Raw genomic sequence first — 21,064 nt, forward strand, 5'->3', positions numbered from 1 at the left:
TTGGCCATGCTAAATTGCCCCTAGTGTTCAAAAAGGTTAGGTGGGGTTACTGGGACAGGGTGGAGGCGTGGGCTTAAGTAAGGTGCTCTTTCCAAGGGCCAGTGCAGATCCGATGGACCGAATGGCCTCCTTCTGCACTGTAAATTCTATGACACCCCAAGCAAAGTCAGCCTCATCCAGTGAAATTTCTGTTAGGACTCTACTGGGATTGGATATCCTATCCCTGGTGACTTCAGAAAAATGTACAAACACAGGCAGTTGTTCTTCATTTTATAAAAAAAGACTGAAGGTGCAAGCAGGTTTACTATAATGTTACCAGGACTGAGAAGTTATAGTCATCCGAAGCAGAAGACTTGGGGGGGGTTGAAGAAGAGAGAAACGAGAAATAGGGATCATAAACATGTAGTCACTGGTAAACCCAATCTGGAATTCAAGAGAAAATTCTTTACCCAGAGTGGTTAGAATATGAAACTCATTACCATAAAGACTAGCCAAACTTAATGTCATAGTTGCATTTACATAGATTACATAGAATTTACAGTGCAGAAGGAGGCCACTCGGCCCATCGAGTCTGCACCGGCCCTTGGAAAGAGCACCCTACCTGAGGTCAACACCTCCACCCTATCCCCATAACCCAGTAACCCCACCCAACACTAAGGGCAATTTTGGACACTAAGGGCAATTTATCATGGCCAATCCACCTAACCTGCACATCTTTGGACTGTGGGAGGAAACCGGAGCACCCGGAGGAAACCCACGCCCACACAGGGAGGATGTGCAGACTCCGCACAGACAGTGACCCAAGCCGGGAATCGAACCTGGGACCCTGGAGCTGTGAAGCAATTGTGCTATCCACAATGCTACTGTGCTGCCCTTAAGGGGAAGCGAAATAACCACTTGAGAATGAAAAATGAATGCAAGGATATATTCACAGGGTTAGAAGTAGGGTGACAGCAAGCTCACACGCAGCATAAGCACCAATTGGTGGGATGCTAATAGAGTAATTGGGCTGAATAGTGCTGTAAATACTATTTAATGCCAGCAAATTTCTGAATTGTCTCTATGTACCACTGATAATTGGAATAAATGTTTAAAACATCTCGAAAGAGCGAGTGTGCCCCAAGTATCACAGAAGCGTTGATATTTTATTTGTATTGCACTGTAAAACATTATAAAATATTCACACAATTTCAGCACAAAGTTCAGTTACAATTAAAATTGTCCTTGCCGTTTTATCAACTGCAGCACGTTTTACAGTAAACAATCGCCCCAAAAAATTATAAATATAAACAACTAGTTCTCTGCAGACACTTCGGAGTATTAAAAATTCAAACAAAGATAGAAAGAGTTTGGAGACTCTGCTTACACATCAAGATGATATATAAAGTTGTCAATATGACCCAGTAATGAACAAAGATAGAAAGAGTTTGGAGACTCTGCTTACACATCAAGAAGATATAAAGTTGTCAATATGACCCAGTAAAGAACTGGGACTCTCTGTCTTCAAATCCCCATTGAGATTATCTTGCTCCAAGAAAACATAACCAAGTAAAATGTACCTGGTTAAACTTCAAGTTGGTAGATTTGATACCAGAATATGAATTTAAAAGACAGTGATACATTTGGTTTGTTTATAAATGATAAATGCTGCTTTGGTTGAATTGTCAGACCCAGACAAAACAGCAAAGGCTGCGCTAATAACAGGGATTCATTATTCCTCTAGCCAATGGAGTAGTCCTTGATGACAGCACAATGATTTCAGCCATTGTGGTAGTTAATGAGTGAGCACAAATCTGAACTGGAAGTTAAGTTATTTGACAAAGAAATTAAGTTAATTTACCTGATCCAAGATGGAATAAACCAGGGTGCATTTAAAATTGGGTGATGCTCATTCTTCCAAAAAAAACATTTCATTATCCAACAGTTCCATGGAGAGGGTAATTTTATCAGTAGGCAGAAAATGCTATGTTTAAATTGTACCCTCCCCATCAGCTGATTGCTACTCAGGCCATGTCATCCTTTAGAATAGAGAAATGCTGAGACTGTGCCCCATCTGCTGGGATCAGAGAAACAGATTTAAACAAGTACTTCAATGTAGAAAGGGGGCTAACTCTGAATGCACCTATAAACACTGATGTACATAACTTCATTCAAATTTGTTCATCTTGTTGACACTTTGTCTTCATGGCTTCAAGTGTGTATTCATCCTGAACATCCAATCAACAGTCTCCAAAAGGAAGGGCATGTTGTAGTGTCTGGCAATATTTCTGAACACCTGGATTTGCCCCATAAATCCCTATACATGTAAAAAACAAAATGCATGTATTAGGTTATTTTATTTTACTTAGCATATAAACACAAGATGGTTGTAATATAGTTGCAAATTGTTTTGTTTTGTGGGGGGGGGGGGGGGGGGGGAAGAGAGAGAGAGAGAGAGAGAGACTGCAGAGATTACATTAAAATAAGTCTGATGCTGAATGCAATTTCTAGTCCTTTTTACATTTTCCTAAAAATTCTTGGGGAAAACATGAAGCACGCGTTTACAGGAAAAAAGTGATTACTTTTCAACCAAAATCGGCTGAAACTTGGCCAACTTTTATCCAAACAACACCCGGCAATGCTGGTTTGGAGTGAAGCATACCTTCATCGAAATGGTCAAATCGAAGTCCCGGGCACAACTACAATAAATCGGCATGTTGGCTTCTTTGATGCCCTTACATTTTAAACAAATCTAGAAAAATCAAACAGGAAATTAAATTTTGCCCAATAGTTTAAAAAAAAACTCAGTACACTAATTGGAAGATGTGGTAATTAAGATTTGGTTTACATTTCATTTACACAAAGCTTAACAACTGGGTTAAAATAACAAAAGAACTCAACACCAAAAGCACAAAGCAGTGCAGTCAATCAAAATTACAACACAAGGTTTTCGAGTGAAACCCAGAATAAGCACACCTTTCCCCTATGCCACCACCACTGAGAAACCATATCAACCAAATCTAGAAGAGACCGACCAGCTCAAATTCAGTGATGTGCCTTCTGGTGTATAGGTACAGAGCCGAACTACAAGAGAGCTGAATGGCAGATAGGAGTGGGGTAACACAGAGGAGGTCACCCAAAGATTGGTGTTGGGAACATCGTTATTTCAATTTATATCCATGGATGACCTGGACTCAGAAACCCAGATGGGGAAGGAGGAGCAGTAGAATCAGTCCTGATATTACAGGATGAGTTGGCAAAATATGTAAATTGGCAAACAAATAGATTAAATTTACTACTGATGAATATACTGAACATTAGGGTTCATGGGGCTGTTTAGCTCACAGGGCTAATCGCTGGCTTTGAAAGCAGACCAAGGCAAGCCAGCAGCACGGTTCGATTCCTGTAACAGCCTCCCCGAACAGGCGCCGGAATGTGGCGACTAGGGGCTTTTCACAGTAACTTCATTTGAAGCCTACTCGTGACAATAAGCGATTGTCATTTTCATGTTTATCTCTTAGTATTGAATTGCTTAAAAATATTAAACCTATAGCCCTGCAAACCAAACAGGTTCTTTGGTGTTAAATCCAGCTGTTGGATCCAGATTTCTGGATGGTCAAAATGAAAAATGTAAGTGACAACATGTTAGTGACAACATGTTAGTGACAACTATTCACAAATCAGCAAGACTGCACCAACCCTTTAACAAAGCAGGTGTGGATTCCATTGCAGATAGAATAAAAACAATGTAAAGATGGCTAAGCCATGTGCTATTTAAAAATTGACATGCATTAACGTACCAAATCCTGAAGCGTATAGGCCATCATTTTCTTCTTCAGTGCTTCTACTAATTCCATTTCTATGGAATCTGAGTCATATTCAGTCTGGCAATTAGAACAGCACCACTTGGGTAATATAGTGCCATCCTGTCAAAAGAAAGAAGTTAGAATCGCTGTCTAAAAGCTTTAAGCACAAGCCTTTAAAATACTAAGGGACAAGAGCTGAAGCAATTAAGGACATAAAGCGGGTACTCAATTTTGTTTTGGAAATAATTTTTGAATTAAAATTTTAATTGCAAACAGAATCATAGGAGTTAGGATCTTTAAAGCATTTAAAATTGGAAACTGCATCCTTCAGTTATTTAATAGTAAAATGAAGAAAACACACAAAACTTATACCATATTGAGCTGTTTGTGGTACACCCGAGGGACTAGGAGGGGTGGATTGGGAGGCTCCCACTGAAAAGGGCGGAGAGGAGCTTCAGGTACTTGGGGGTTCATGTGGCCAGGAGCTGATGGGCCTTGCATAAGCTAAACCTCACAAGGCTGGTGGAGCAAATGGAGGAGGAGTTTAAGAGGTGGGACATGCTGCTGCTGTCTTTGGCGGGTAGGGTGCAGTCAGTCAAGATGACGGTGCTCCCGAGGTTTCTGTTCCTGTTCCAGGGCCTCCCCATCCTTATCCCGAAGGCCTTTTTCAGGCGGGTTAACAGGAGCATTACGGGGTTTGTGTGGGCACACGGGACTCCAAGGGAGAGACGGGTGTTCTTGGAGCGGGGCAGGGATGAGGGGGGGGGGGGGGGGGGGGGCTGGCATTGCCCAACCTCTGTGGGTATTATTGGGCTGCCAACGCAGCGATAGTGCGCAAGTGGGTAATGGACGGGGAGGGGGCGGCATGGAAGAGGCTGGAGATGGCATCCTGTGTGGGTACGAGCCAGGGAGCGCTTGCAACGACGCCGCTGCCGCTCCCTCCAACGAAGTATACCACGAGCCCGGTGGTGGCAGCTACCCTCAAGATTTGGGGGCAATGGAGGCGGCACAAGGGGGAGGTGGGGGCCTCGATGGGGTCCCCGATACGGGGGAACCATCGGTTTGTTCCGGGGAGAATTGGTGGCAGGTTCCTGAGTTGGCACAGGGCAGGTGTCAGGAGGCTGGGGGACCTGTTCATAGACGGAAAGTTTGCGAGCCTGGGTGAGCTGGAAGGGAAGTTCAGGCTCCCCCCGGGGAACACCTTTTGGTACATGCAAGTAATGGCGTTTGTCAGGCGGGTTTCCCCCTGCTGCCGCCGCGTAGGGTTCAGGACAGGGTGCTCTCGGGGGTATGGGTTGGAGAGGGGAGGATCTCGGAAGTGTACCAGGTGATGCAGGAGGTAGACGAGGCCTCGGTGGAGGAGCTGAAAGATAAACGGGAGGAGGAGCTGGGTGAGGAGATTGAGGAGGGGATGTGGGCGGATGCCCTAGAAAGGGTGAACTCCTCCTCTTCGTGTGCGAGGCTTAGCCTCATACAGTTTAAGGTACTGCATAGGGCTCATATGACCGGGACAAGGATGAACCGGTTTTTTGGGACCGAGGACAGGTGTATTAGGTGCTCAGGGAGCCCAGCAAATCATGTCCACATGTTCTGGGCATGCCCAGCGCTGGGGGAATTTTGGAAGGGTGTAGCAAGGACGGTATCGTGGGTGGTAGGATCCAGGGTCAATCTAGGCTGGGGACTCTCAATATTTGGGGTTGCAGTGGAGCCGGGAGTGCAGGAGGCGAAAGAGGCCGGTGTTCTGGCCTTTGCGTCCCTAGTAGCCCGGCGGATGATTCTTCTTCAGTGGAAGGATGCGAGGCCCCCAAGCATGGAGGCCTGGGTCAATGATATGGCAGGGTTTATTAAATTGGAGAGGGTGAAATTTTCCCTAAGGGGGTCAGTGCAGGGGTTTTTCAGGAGATGGCAACCATTCCTAGATCTCCTGGCAGGACGGTAAAAACAAAAGGTCAGCAGCAGCAGCAACCCGGGGGGGGGGTGTTGTCTCTTTGTTTTTGTTTTGGGTTGAATATCTGTTTTTTGCCAACGACGGCCGTTAATTTATTGTTTCTCTTTTGTATTTACGGCCGGGGGGGGGGTCTGTTTTCTTTTGTTCTTAGAATTTTCTGTTATTGTTTTCTTTTTTGTGAAAATGTGAAAATTTGAATAAAAATTATTAAAAAAAAAAGAAAATTATACCATATTGGCAGAGGAGGCCATTTGGGCCATTGAGGCTGCACCGACCCTTCGAATGAGCACTCTAACCATGCCCACTCCCCTGTCCACCCCACACTAACCCTGTAACCTGACCTGCACAGGCCTAGACACAAGGGGCAATTTATCATGGCCAATCCACATAACGCACATATCTTTGATGAAGACAAGGCATGATAAAGGATAGGCATACATGCCTAAAATCAGGATGGTATCAGACTTGCAGAGGGGAACTTGGAGATGATGGTTTTCTCATGCATCTGTTATTCTAGGTAGTAGGGGGTCATGGATTTGCTGTTGATGAAGCCTTAGTAAGTTGCTGCAGTGCATCTTTAGATAATACATACTGTAGCCAAGGTGTGCCACAGTGTAGGATGTTTAAGTGAACTGCTTTGACTGTCAAGTTTCTTCAGCATTGCGTTCACCTTCATACTCCTGATTTGTGCCTCAAAAGATGGGGAAGCTTTGGAGAAGTCAGCAGGGAGCACCTTGCTCCTTGCTGCAGAATTCACAGCCTTTCGCTTTTTCCGGTATCCATGGCATTTTTGTGGCTGGTACTGTTTCTGGTCAATGGTTAGGGCTTTAGCAATGGTAATGCCACTGAACATCAAGGGAAGCTGGTTAGATTCTTTTGTTAGAGATGGTCATCAGTTAGCATTTGTGTGGCACGGAGATTACTTGCCAATTGGCAGTCCAGGCCTGACTGTTGTCCAGGTTTTGTTGTATGTGGAAATAGATCCGTTATCTGAGGAATAGCAGATGGGAGTTGAATTCTGAGCAATTATCAGTGAAAATCCCCACTTCTGATCTTAAAAGTGGAGGGAAGGTCACTGATGAAGCAGGTGAAGGTGATTCCACCCTGGGCATTGCCATGGGGGAACTCATGGGATGAGACGATTGGCCTCAATCAATCACAGCCATTTCTCAATGGGTTAGGCGAGACTTGTGAGTGGAGTGTTTCCTTCCAGATCTCCTTTTACTTCAGTTTTTCCAGACTTTCCCCTAGTCGCCACATTATGCCGTCTGCTCGGCTACACAGAGGGAGAATTCAGAATGTCCAAATTACCTAACAGCACGTCTTTCGGGACTTGTGGGAGGAAACCTGAGCACCCAGAGGAAACCCAGGCAGACATGGGGCGAACGTGCAGAGTCCGCACAGACAGTGACTCAAGCTGGTAATCGAACCTGGGAGCTGAGAGCTGTGAAGCAACAGTGTTAACCACTGTGTTACCGTGCCGTCCTCACAATGTAGATGATACACACGGATGATTGAGTATAGACAGATAGGGATGGCTGTAGTAAAAACACATGTCGTTTGCAGGGAAACATGACAAAACTGTTAAAAATCACACAGTATCTTTGGCCTTCTAAGTACAAGCAAAGGCAAGGAAGTTATGCAACATCTTCATAAGTCACTAGCTAGGCCTCAGCTGGAGTTTCTTTTGGAAGAATATCAAGGTTTTGTAGTGGTCACGGAGGAGATTTACCAGAATTATACCAGGGATGAGTCACTTTAGTGACATGGCAAGACTAGATAAACTGGGATTGTTCTGCTTAGAGTAGAGGATTACGGGAAGATTTAATTGAGATGTTCAAAATTATGAAGAATTTCAGTAAAGTAAATAAGGAAAAACAGTTTCTACAGGTAGGAACCAGAGAGATGAAAATATATTTTTTCAACTCTTCAGCAAGTTATGATCCTGCTTAAAAGACTTGAAAACAAATTCAATAATAACTATCAGCAGAGAACTGGATATACACTTGGAAAAGGAAAATAATTGCAGGGCCACAGGAAAGGGAGGGGATTATCAATTGGATAGCTCCTTTAAAGAATCGGCATAATCCCAATGGTCTGAGTGGGTTCTTTCTGTACTATATGGTTCTATAAATTTCATCAACAGTGGTGACTTTTCCACAACACATTTATAAAAAAAATATTTTAAAAATAAAATAGGGTCCAATAAATTTGATTATTTACTTCTGAAAATACAGCACTTTGCACTATATTGCATACAATAGGTGTTCAAATATTGATGAAAAAGTGAACAATCCATTCCCTCCAATGACCATAACTGGGTATGTCAAGGTCAGGCTCCCAGTTGCCTGCTTGCTGAAACAACAATGCCAGAAATGTTGAATCCCTCCTTACCTCCTGTAAGATGGAAGGGTCTTTACAAAGGTCTAGATCATGGCAAAAGTTGCAATTTTTGCAGATAATCTCAGGTAGTATGTAGGACTGGCAGGGGTCTTTAAACTGAGCTTCTTCAGAGAATTCCCCCACATCAATTAGGCGTAGAAGATCCCGTTTCAACTTATTCACCTGGTTAGTTATGTTTGAATCCAGAGACAATATCTATTTGAAGACAAGAATGCACTGCAACAGTGGTGTTTGTATCAGGTACATACAGCAAGCAATAAGAACATTTACTGTCATTTATGTACAAGATCTGTAACACTTAGGCAAACATCGTGCTGCAAATGAAAAGGTTGGGAATACAAGGGAATGGAATATTTTCTATTTCATCTTCTGATGAATATTTAATTTTTGGTTTATAGAACATAGAACAGTACAGCACAGAACAGGCCCTTCGGCCCTCGATGTTGTGCCGAGCAATGATCACCCTACTCAAACCCCAAGTATCCACCCTATACCCGTAACCCAACAACCCCCCCCTTAACCTTGCCCTTTTTAGGAAATAGTGTATCAATATCTTCATAAATCAACACAGCAACTCCACTACCTTTTCCGTTCTGTCTGTTCTTCCTAAAAAAAATCTTAAGGCTAGTCCTTTGAACGAAGTTTCCAGCTAGCTAAATCAATATCCTTTGCCGAAAAATGGTTTAAAATTCAGTCGAAAAGTTTTGGTTTGTACACATGAGTCAACTGACCAAAATGTTTATGTTAATATCTTAGAGGTAATTTCAGTTCTGGGAAGATTGTTGCTGTGAAGGTAACTGAATTGTTGTGTTTTAGAGATTTTCAGAACAACTATAAGAAAATGGCAGTTCAGAAGGTTACCATGTTTTTAAAATATATATATTTTATTCGAAACTCAAACAATAATTTTTTTAAAAATCTAAGTTTCAAACAGTTTGTCATATTCCCTTTTCTCCCTTAAACTACCCCAACATCCCCCCCTCCCCCGACGACAAACAGATCTTCAAATGGAGACAAAAAAGCGCCTCCATCATACGTTGTTCCGACCTTCTGAAAGTAAACTTAATATTCTTCAATTGTAGAAATTCCATCAAATATTCCAACAACGTCGATACCTTTGGTGTCCAACCCAGTAAGATTAACCGCCGGGAGCGGCACGGTGGATAGCACTGCTGCCTCACGGCACCGAGGACCCGGGTTCGATCCGGGTCCCAGATCACTGGCTGTGTGGAGTTGGCTCATTCTCCCCATATCTGCAGAGGTCTCACCCCTACAACTCAAAGATGTGTAGAGTAGCTAAATTGCCCCTTAATTGGACAGGCAGAGCGGTGCAAGCCTCGACATCTGTCCCCTTCCTCTCTAGCAGATCTGAAAATCGCCACCAAAAGGCATCTTCACCCCCCCACAATTTTTGACAGGGTCTCGTAAAATCGATGTCCAGAATCCCCCTAACTTTGGGCACACCCAAAACATATGCAGATGATGCACAGGCCTCCTTCTACACCTCTTGTATACATCCTCAACCTCAAGGAAAAACCCACTCATATGAGCCCGAATCATATATGCCCTATGCACAACCTCAAATTGTATTAGGCACATCCTGGCACAGGGTGAAGTTGAATGTATCCAGTGAATAATGTCATGACAGACACACACACTCCCTCCCCAAGCTCTAACCCCAATACCTCCTCCCAGTTCTGTCTCTTCTCCTCCATTGGCACCTTCGCCGTTTCCAACAATACATAGATGTCCACAATCCTCCCTTCCCCCAGCTCATGGGGGAGCACGGTAGCATTGTGGACAGCGCAATGGCTTCACAGCTCCAGGGTCCCAGGTTCGATTCCGGCTTGGGTCACTGTCTGTGCGGAGTCTGCACATCCTCCCCGTGTGTGTGTGGGTTTCCTCCAGGTGCTCCGGTTTCCTCCCACAGTCCAAAGATGTCCAGGTTAGGTGGATTGGCCATGATAAATTGCCCTTAGTGTTGGGTAGGGTTACTGGGTTATGGGGAAAGGGTGGAGGTGTTGACCTTGGGTAGGGTGCTCTTTCCAAGAGCCGGTGCAGACTCGATGGGCCGAATGGCCTCCTTCTGCATTGTAAATTCTATGATCCTGAGTTAGCAATTCATCAAATAGCAGATGCTTTGCCAGCTGAGGGAACAAAATTAAATCCTTTTTTTAAAATTAAATTTGAGTACCCAATTTTTTGTTTCCCAATTAAGGGGCTATTTAACATGAGCCCCCACTTCCCGGGCTATCCTCTTTGCAAAAATGCCCTCTGGCTCCTAAACATCTTACCTGCCCATACTAATTCCGAAATTAATTTATCCACCCTCCTAAGAATGCCTTTGTAAGGAATATCGGATGGGGTTGAAAAACAAATTAAAACCTTGGCAAAATGTTCATTTTTATGGTCTGTGTCCTCCCGTCAAGGACAGTGGCAGGGCATCCCACCTCTTCAAATGTCCTTTAACCCCCTCTACAAACTGGCCAAGTTCCACTTATGCATCGTAGCCCAGTCATGGGCCACCTGAATACCCAAATAACGAAACCGTACCTTGGCCAGAATAAATGGCAAGGCCCCCAAATTCGCATTCCTGTCCTGTACGTTCACTGGGAATACCTCACTTTTTCTAACATTCAGTTTGTACCCAGAAAAGGCACCAAACTGCCCTAGTAGGTCCATTATTTTCCCCACATACTCCAGCAGGTCTGAAACATATCGGCATATAATGACACCCTGTGCTCCTTACCTTCCCACACTATGCCCTTCCACTCCCGATGCCCAAAGTGCATTAGCTAAAGGCTCAATAGCCAATGCAAACAATAGCGGGCATCCCGGTCTTGTGCCACTATGCAGCCTAAATATCCCAAATTAATCTATTTGCGAGAGAAGAGGACATACAGCAACTGCATCCATGAAATGAATGTCAGCCCAACGCAAACCACCCCAGGTGCTCAAACAGGTACCTCAATTCTACCTAGTCAAAAGCCATCTCCACATCCATTGATATAATAACTTGCACCGCTTTATCCCTTGATGGACTCATTACCACATTCAACAGCCTCCTGATGTTGCTCGACAACTGCCGTCTCTTAACAAACCCCATCCGATCTTCCGCACACCCCTCCAACCGCCATGCCAACAACGTCACATTAGTATTTAGCAGGGAGATGGGGCTCTATGACCCACACTCTGTCGGATCTTTATCCTTCTTTTGTATCAAAGAAATCAATGCTTGCGCAAGTCTGGCCTTCAACTCCCCCACGCCAGCGAATCATTACACACTCCCAGGAGGTGGAGCGCTAACTCTGCTGTAAACTGTTGATAACATTCTACTGGGAAGCCATCCAGCCCCGGTGCCTTTCCCGAATGCATCAAACTGACACACTCCATTTAATCGGCTGCAACTTCAATGGCGCCCCCAATCCCTGTCCCTTCCCTCTCGCTACCTCCAGGAACCCCAACCCATCTAAAAAATACACAATCTCTGCATCATCCCCCTGGGGTTCAGATAGAAGGCGTTGAATGCTTCAATAATTTTTTCCGGCGTCGTCACCAACCCTCCTCCCTCACCTGCGCAATCTGCAGTGTAGCCACCTGCTGCCTCAACTGATGGGGTAGCAGCCTACTAGCCTTCTCCCCATATTCATGAAGCACCCCCCTCGAGCGACAAAGCTGACCCACTGCCTCCCGTCGTCATTAGGTCAACTCTCCCCGCAGCTTCTTCGATTCTGCCAGCAGTTTCTTAGTCTGGTCCACTGAGTAAACCGTCGATCCACTTCTACAATGGCATCCACCAACCTGTCTCTCCACCCTCTCACTTTGTCCTTGTATCAGGTATAACCTCCCTCCCGGACCACCACTTTCAACGCCTCCCAAAATGTAGAGGGAGAAACCTCCCCGTTCTGATTAAGCTCTAAATAATCCTGTTCCGTATCGAACCTCACGTCCACAGTGTGGTGTGTGGTACGAAATCACTATCGCAGCATATTCCATCCCCTCAATAACGTCTGCCCCACTCATCCCTTTCTTTGCCGTGTCTGGTCCTTCACCTGCAGGTGTTTCTCCTGAAGGAAGACCACGTCTGCCCTCAAACATTTTAAGTGCGCAAATACCAGGTATTTTAACTGGACCGTTCAGCCACCGCATGTTCCACGTCATTATTTTCACTGTGGGGTTCTGAACCTCCCCTTTAGGTCCGCCAGCCCGGCTAATTCATATCTCGCTCGACCACCAAGCTCCCCTGTAATCTGGGTCCACGCAAAATTGTCACTCCTCCATCCTGTCCTGAACCCCACCAAAAAATCATCTGCACATTTCCTCTCCCCACCCCCCCTGCCCCCCAAATCCCCCCTACCCTAACCCCGCCCTTCCATCCTCTACCCTCTCACTTTCCTACTACCTAACCACTCCGACCCCCCCTCTGGCTATCTGCTGCAGCCCCCTCCCCCACACCGCTTCTGTTTACTAACATCTACTGCTAGCATGGCAACTCCCACCTGGAGATCTACACAAAAGACCCCACCCAAATCACCCTGCTTCACCCACCCCAATCCTTCAAAAGGCCCTACCCATTCCCCCCATACCAGAACCACCTCCTCCCCTCGCTCCAGCGCAAGAATAAAATCTAAAATTCTGGCTGTCACACATAGACCAAAACAAAAACAAGGCCAACATGTGCAATAAGCAACATAATACTGACAAAACTTGCATATAAAGAGCCAAGAACAGAAAAGTTCCTACCATTAGCACTCCCCCAACCCATGTTCCTTGGCAAACTTTTTTGCCTCCTCTGGCATCATGAAATAATATTCTTTGCCGTTGAAAGTCACCCAGAATTTGGCCGGATACAACACCTCAAACCGGACCTTGCTCCAAAAGAACCTCCCCTCTGGGCCTTGTTAAAATCTGTCCACTGTTTGGCCAGGTCAACCCAATGTCCTGGTAAATCCGTATCTGATTCCCATCCTAACTACAGTCCTGCGCTGACTTTGTCCACCTCAGAATCCACTCCTTCTCCTGGAAAGTGTGCATCTGGACAATTACCAACTGCGGCGGTTCCCCAGCTTCTGCCTCGGTCATAATGACCGGTGGGCACGATCCACCTCCAGGGTCTAATCGAAAATCCCCTTCTCGACCAGCTTCGCGAACATTCTCAATACAAAGTCTGTGGCACTCTTTCACTCCACCCCCTCTGGCAGCCCTACAATTCGTAGTTCTGCTGCCTGGACAGGTTCTCCACCTTCGCCCTCAGCACCTTGCAGGCCTCTCCCAGTATCATCATCTCTGCCTCGAACAACGCGATCCGGTCACTATGGTCCGGCACCATCATTTCTACCTCTCAGATCGTCGCACCTTGCGACTCCAGGCACCTCAATTATGCGTCAAAGCAGAACCGTAATGGTTGCTGTCTTTCAGACAAGACATTAAGCTGAGGCACATCCACATGAGGGTGTAGATCGAGCAAGATTTCAAAGAAGAGCATTGAAGTTTTGCAGGTGTCATGGCCAAAAACTATTTCTCAACCAACATAAGTAAAATCAGATTATTGGGTCGTTTACCATTTTACAGCTTGTGGGACTTTGCAGTGTACAGACTTGTTGCTGCTTTCCCTTGCATTACAACAGTTTACCACACTTCAAATGTATTTCACAATATTATTGTTATAATTTTTAGCAGTTAACAAACTTGCAAGTTTCAAAAGAAGTACAGTTCTCAAAAAGATTAATGTCCTGTTTCATGTCATTTCTAAGATCCTAACAAAGGCAGCTCTATCAAAACCACATTTCTTTTTCCCAAACTTTGATCTGTGGTATCTCTTAAGAACGGATGCTGAACACGTTGGGGCCTATACCCATTGGAGTTTAGAAAAATGAGAGATGATCTTATTGAAACATGTAAGATCCTGAGGGGGCTCAATGCTGACGGGAATAGAAATAGGGGACACAGTTTAAACATTAGGGATATCCTATTTAAGACTAAGATAAGAGTTTTCTTCTCTGAAAGGGTCATTAAGACTGTGTAATTCGCTTCCCCAGACAGCAGTGGAGGCTAGGTTGTTGAATATATCAAACGCGGAGTTAGATTCAAGGAAGTCGAGGTCAAGAGTTACACGGGGAGGAAAATGGAGTTGAATGGTCCACACCCCTGCTCTTAATTCTTGTGTTCTGAGCCTGACTAAACCCATCAAATGTACGACAAATGAAGGAAATTGGTTTTCTTTAAATTGATCTAATTAATAACCTGAAAGACTGTTGCAACAGTATACTAGTCACCCACCCCCTCCAACCTTAGAATAAATATTCTTCTTCCTTTGCAGTTGACGGAATTTGAACTTGAATCTCTGAAGTGAAAAATATATATATATATTTTTTGAACAGTACCTGTCCCAACCCTCCCCCCATTTCAAACAGTAAATCTGAAATACTTTTACAACACTCTAGGTGAATTAGCAGTTTTATTTGCCTCACCTTACAGACTGATTTGATAAATTCCAGTGCTGGGTTGTTGAATGGAAGGTAGGAACCTGGCAGAACTGGGAACATCTCGGAGGGTTCAGTGGAATGCCTGTTGCCGCTTACCTTCTTCTGAATCTTCTGAGTGATTGTGAAAAAGTTTTGTGTGAGCTCATTAGATACATACTCTTGAGAGAAGGTGATCATTCCTGCAGGACAAAATAAAAAGCTGACGTGAAGTCAACAGCACAGAAATAGATCACACGGTCCAACTAGCAATGCTGCTATTTATGGTCTACATGAACCTTCCCCCCCCCCCCCCCCTGCACATCTTTGGGTCGTGGGGGTGAGACCCACGCAGACAAGGGGAGAATGTGCAAATTCTACACGGTCAGTGACCCTGAATCAAACCCGGGTCCTCAGCGGGTGATGCAGTAGTGCTAACCACGGCACCATTGTGCCGTCCCACACTCAATTAGGCTCATTAGAATTGGATCGTGGCTGATCTACACCTCAAACCTCAGTTTTGCCCGCTTTTCATAACATCAGACCCCATGATCTCCAAAGTGCCTTATGACCAATAAAATATTTGTCAAAATATAGTCACTTTTGTAAAGTTGGAAACGGGCAACCAAATTGTACAGAGAAGGTCCCACCAAAAGTTACGTGACAATAACCAGATAATGTTTTTTGTTAATGGTGTTGATTGAGGAAGTCCTCAATCAATACCAGTAACAAAAACATTATCTGGATAGGATACCATGGAGAATTCCACATTCTTCTTCAAAATAATGTCACAAGAGTTTTAATGTCCAGCTGACTGGGTAGATTGGAGGCTGAATGGGTAGATTTTAATTTCTTTTTTGAAAGATTGCAGCTCTGACAGTACAGTACTTCATGGACTGTCAGCCTGGAATGTAATTGAACCCACAAATCTTTGACTCAGAATGAAGAGTGCTATCATAGCTATATCTAGCACCAACAATTGAGGGTTGGTGGGGTGGGAACCATAATAATATTTCCCTACTGGGTGAAAACAGTGTTTATCTGCACAGAAACTTAGCCAAAAATAGAATATTACTGCAAAAAGTATAATTTATAGACAATGTCCTTTTGCTCTTTTTAAGTTACACAATCCATTATTTTGCACATGATTTAAAAACTCATGCATGTAGAAAAATATGGGTTCGATCCCGGCCCCGGGTCACTGTCTGTGCGAACTTTGCACATTCTCCCAGTGTCTGCATGGGTCTCACCCCCACAACCTAAAGATGTTGTCTAGGGTAGGTGGATTGCCCATGCAATTTAGCAATTTGCCCTTAATTGAAACCAAAAAAAAGAATTGGTTACTCTAAATTTATTTTTAAAAAGATAGCAAACTATATTCATGTTGTTAAAGGTTATTCTGTCTTAAAAATGTACCTGTTGATTACATTTTGGTTTGTTGTTTACATTCCTCACATCTAACACACCGGTTTTCCTTTTCAATAGGTCAAATCATTAAAATGATTTTAAAAACCAAAGAAATGTAACGAATCATCCCAAAAACCAATTTCACTCGAAACACTGCTTTTCTGCATTATTAGTGTCTCACCTGCGGAAGCACCAGTTTCTCCCGCTGGCTCCTGTGAGATCTGGCTGGCTCCTCGTCGTTTTATAGGAGTACATCCTGGAGCATTGCGTCTCAATTCCTCCTTCATGCTGTGGTATACAGCTACAATATAAGCTGAAAGATTTTGATGGGATGAGCACATACAGCAGGCAAAAAGATATTGATGACTTGCATCAGATGACTTGCATCATTACTTATGGATGATGAATTTTATGCTAGTGAAGGAGGGCAGGGAGAAACTCAGTTACAACGGAGATGGGAAAAGCCATAAGTGTGGAAAGGCCACGAAGCACTCCGAATTTAAACATATGGATGAGGAGTACCAGCCTCAAAAGAAATGGACGATTGTCAGCTGAAATTCACAATTGTACTCCAGATTACAGTTGGCCAGGAGATTGCACTAAAAGACTCAAAAATTATAAGCAGTAATAAAGGCACAATAACCTGGATAAAGCTGTCTTTCCAAGTGCCATTTGAAAAAATAGAATTTTTGGATTTTCAATTATCTAGGGTTTCAGTGAAAGATCCTGCCATTTTTGCACATCTAATAAAGATGGAAACCAGTATTCAGTTAATACTATATGAAATTAAACTTAGCTTAAACTTGCTTCAGAATTAAAAGAATGCAAGTAAAGTTGTGCTCAAATATGTATTGGCTACATTTATCAAGTAATGGGCCAAAAAGACCAGGTGCAAATAGAAATTTTGGATGACTGAGAAGGCAAGTTTGGGCTGAGACATTAAGCCTACTGATATCGTCTAGAGCAGCCTACACAAGATAAGTGAGGTAATAGAGAACCACTAATGTCCACAGAACTCTACCCAACCTTCAGGCAAGGAGGGATGACCAATTTAATGAATTCCCACTTTGCATTGGGCAGGTTCAGGGCATGCTTGAGCCACGTTTGTCAGGAGGTGTGGTGCTCAGGTTCCTGGTGCTGCTATCAATATCAAATTCAGACTGAGTTTAAGCTCAGTAAGGAACACACCAGCATGGAATAGAGACCACTTCATTAAGTAAGGAGTTGACAATTGGTAATTTTTTGTTTTACCAATGTACTTTATAAATTACATTTAAAAGTTAATTTTGCATGGCTATGGGGTGATTTTGAGCCTGAATTAACAATCCACAGGATTGGTGACGCAGGCAGAAAATCCTGCCAGAATTGGGAAATGCGATTCTCGGAAATATTTTTAATTTAAACACCCTACCAGGTTTCATTCATGTGGTTGTGACTGTTAATATGGCACTATCCTGTATTGTAAGTTCTAGCTCCCATCAGCCAACCTTCTGTTGTTCAGAACACCAGGAACCTGAAGAACCATACTATCTGGCAAACTGTAACTTCCCAATGCATAGTGGGAATTCATTAAATTGGTCATCTCTCCTTTGCTGACGGTTGGGTAGAGTTCTGTGGACATCAGTTGTCCTCTATTGCTTCACTTATTTTTGTGTAGGCTGCGATCTTTCTAGGGAGAATGGCATTTCCCAATTTTCCCTGCCCTTCACCAGCCACGTCACTAGATTCATGCCCACAAAGGGACTGAGCCTCATTTTAATATATTTGCGTCAATTTAAATATGACCCCCCCCTTATTAAATATTCATAACTCACATTGGTGAGGTTTACAGCAGATTTTACCCATGAGGCAGTCAAAAGGATTCCTCTGGGGGTGCAGAGGTAAATATCGGGCCATGGTACTACCCCCTGGCACAGGCTTGCCCTATCAGATTGGCAGGATTGATGCTGGTGGAGGGGTCTCTGCTGACAGTGGATGTAGGGGCGGGGAGTAGCAAGGATCGTGGGGACGAGGGGATCCCTGGTACTTCTGTGATGCGCCCTGATCTGTTTTTCAGCCAGTTGCTGGCTCCATGAAACCCCGCCAGAGTCATGGGGTAAAACACACCCACTCATTTTTGTCTCAGAGGCCCAAGATTTGGCGAGTAAACTGGTCTGTGCAACTGAAGAGTTGCATACCAGATTTCTGTCTGAGCCTGACACTTTGCCAAATTCTGGTAAGATTTCACCCTCAAGCTTTAAATTCAGGGCCATTTTATTTGAAAAGGGAATTGGTTAAAAATGGATTATTAGATCAGTCAATATACTGAATGTTGATAGGGTCTGGGTTTAAAAAACAAACATACACGTTAACCCTTAACCTGTTGTTCCTGTGAATTTGTCCATCAACAACAGGGCTTGCCTGAATCTGCAAGGCTCATTAACTCATTAGTTGAACAACCTATCTGGATGCTGTTGCAAGTCAAAATTATTCACACTTCTATTCATGTTGTTGCAAATACCAATTAAAACAGAGGATCTTATCAACTAGATTTTTGGCAGGTGGAATCTACTGCATTCCAGAGCCAGATGACGGGCAAACTGGAATGAAAGTACTGGAAACCCTTTTTTAAAAAAACGCATGCACATACTTGTTAGAATTAATTATTGCGTCTTATGGTTATGAAAATAATCGGCACACATTCTTCAACAGCAAACAAACAGTTGGCTCAGTGCTTGTGTAGTATGCTGCAGATCAATAGGCAAGAATCAGAGAAATAAACCCATAAAGTTCAGAGGTCAGACGCCCAGCTTTAGCCAGTCCAGCCTCTGTCTGGTACGAGATGGCTTCACATCTAGTATCTTGACCCTTCACCCACCTACATTAGTAGAGCACCAGCATTTTAGCAAAGCCTGCTATTTTCCCAATTTGCAGCAGCCTTAGTGCTCAGGAGACGCAAAAATCAAGTTTGTTTCAATAATTCACCCCATGGGTGACAATCTCACCAACACAAAAGGTATTTGATTTTGATGGCTTTCAATGCTGGCCACCCTACATAAAGTTGTGTAGGGTTCATAACAAATAAAGTTAATTATTGTGCCCATTGTATTGTTTCCTTCTTAAAAAAGATCTGAGCAATTTTTAGGCGGTGTTGCAAATATTCAATGATTATTGCAATAACATTAAAACAAACCTTGAGGAAATACCCAAATTAAATTGGCAATTAAAGCCAAGATGAATACATACATTTGTTAAATCACAAAATTAATCAACTTTGTTGAAAAATCACATGACATTCTAGAGATTATTTATATTAAAATGTCTTCTAAATACATAAACATAGCTGGCCTAGAGATTGAAATTTTCAATACCTGAGACAATCATGAGGAAGTAGCTCTGACAAGAAGATGCTTGTGGCAAATAATGCATAATATTCCAGGTATTGTCCAAAAGATCTTCAACATCAGTGCCACCTTCCTCATCTTCAGAATGAATCCCTTCAACATCATCATTGCTGCCATCTTCACCATGTTCCTTTGTTTCTTTATCATTCGTCACCTTGATATACACATTATCACATTTCTCACTTTTGTAATGACATTGAGGCTCAAACGTTACTAATGAATAGTTTTGCATTAATTTAGACATTTTCTTTAGTTTAATTGCTGACTATTTTTTGCAATACAGGATTACCATGTACACAATTGTAAAAGTAGTTGGTTGGATTGGTCCTCTCTCACTTTTGTAAGGATGCATCAGATTTCAAATTTTTACCTACCCATAGCAACTTAGCAATTTCCTTTAATATCTCAAAGTACAGACGAAGACCATTTTCCTTGCCAACTAATGCGCCTATTGAAACCGATACACTGCTCAAAGCATCCAACTGCCTCTTGAATTATTCCAGATTTTTACCACCATTACCCAGAGCCTATTTTAGGCATCAATCACTATGTGCAGAGAAATATACTCTGGCATCAATTCTGAATTCAATTTCTTGAGCTTGTAGTTACACCACCTTGCCTTGCAGTTAGGTGTCTTAGTGACTATAACCAATGTGGGAGAATTGCACAGTTCCAGCATGACAACTAAATTTATAATCCACTGGATTGGTAATATAGCTAAGCGTTCTAGTTGCTTTATTGCTTGCTACAAGGCATGGCCAGTGTTGAGCCCATCAGATGCCTTTCAAATCTTCATTTGGTCCTGCCTGAACCAATTACTGACTGGGCTGATGTTGACAACGTGTGTATCTAGTCCTAAATTACATTTTCCACAGTTCTTTCAACTAGCAAAATGAATCCTTTTGTAGTTCTTTGGCTGCTTTATCAGATTGGATTGCAGTTCTCTCCTAATTTACCATTTCCCAATGCAAGTTTCTGAGTTTAGGTCATCTATGTAAATAAGAAACAGTGAAGTTATGGCACTGATCCCTGGCACCCTTCAGTCTTTACATCTTTGCATTCAAAATCATATCTCTGATAGTCACTACTTCTTTTCGTGCAACCAGTTCTTCCCTCATTTCCTTCACCAATCATATCCAATGTCCCACATTTTTGTAGCAATCATTAATGTAAGACTTTCATCACAGGCATTTGCAAAGTCCAGGTATACCATGGGGCTTTCAAAGTTAAATGGTAGTAACCCTCTCTTCTAAACCTATAGTGGCTGCTAGCCACTAGGTTATTTTCATATAGGTAATCTTTAAACTCGTTCCTAATGATCAGCTACATTGATTTGACAGTTAGTGATACAATATTAATGTACAAGTAAAAAGTCTAACACCACCAGGTTAGGGTCCAACAGCTTTATTTGAAATCACAAGCTTTCGGAGTGCTGCTCCTTCATCAGGTGAAGCGGAGGCAGGTTCATTCACACCACTCTCACTGTTTGTTCCTGCAAAGACTTGTTTACCTGTAAAGACTCACATTCCAACCATTGTTCACATTCTCCTATACACGAGTGCTGAGTTTCTGCAAGAGGTCCGTAGTGTCGCGACAGAAGCTTGGAGTTCCTTGTACGACGGGTTTCAGAATGCCTTCGGCATAGCCAGAGAGGTTCTCACACAGGGTCCCATTGTC

At 43.4% G+C, this 21,064-nt stretch overlaps 1 protein-coding gene across 2 annotated transcripts in view; it reads right to left on the reverse strand.

Moving 5' to 3' along the window:
• Positions 1-1,124: 1,124 nt before the first annotated feature.
• Positions 1,125-21,064, reverse strand: part of pole (polymerase (DNA directed), epsilon) — a 157,441-nt gene continuing 137,501 nt past the window's right edge. For both annotated transcript variants that reach the window (XM_038776503.1, XM_038776577.1), the window contains 7 exons: positions 19,355-19,541; positions 16,186-16,317; positions 14,607-14,800; positions 8,128-8,331; positions 3,780-3,905; positions 2,642-2,731; positions 1,125-2,296 (listed from right to left, as the gene is read on the reverse strand). In XM_038776503.1, coding sequence (XP_038632431.1) covers positions 2,183-2,296; positions 2,642-2,731; positions 3,780-3,905; positions 8,128-8,331; positions 14,607-14,800; positions 16,186-16,317; positions 19,355-19,541 — 1,047 coding nt within the window. In that variant the 3' untranslated portion in view covers positions 1,125-2,182. The remainder of the gene's footprint in view (positions 2,297-2,641; positions 2,732-3,779; positions 3,906-8,127; positions 8,332-14,606; positions 14,801-16,185; positions 16,318-19,354; positions 19,542-21,064) is intronic.

The sequence above is a fragment of the Scyliorhinus canicula genome, chromosome 1 (genome assembly GCF_902713615.1).
Source record: "Scyliorhinus canicula chromosome 1, sScyCan1.1, whole genome shotgun sequence".
NCBI lineage: Eukaryota > Metazoa > Chordata > Chondrichthyes > Carcharhiniformes > Scyliorhinidae > Scyliorhinus > Scyliorhinus canicula.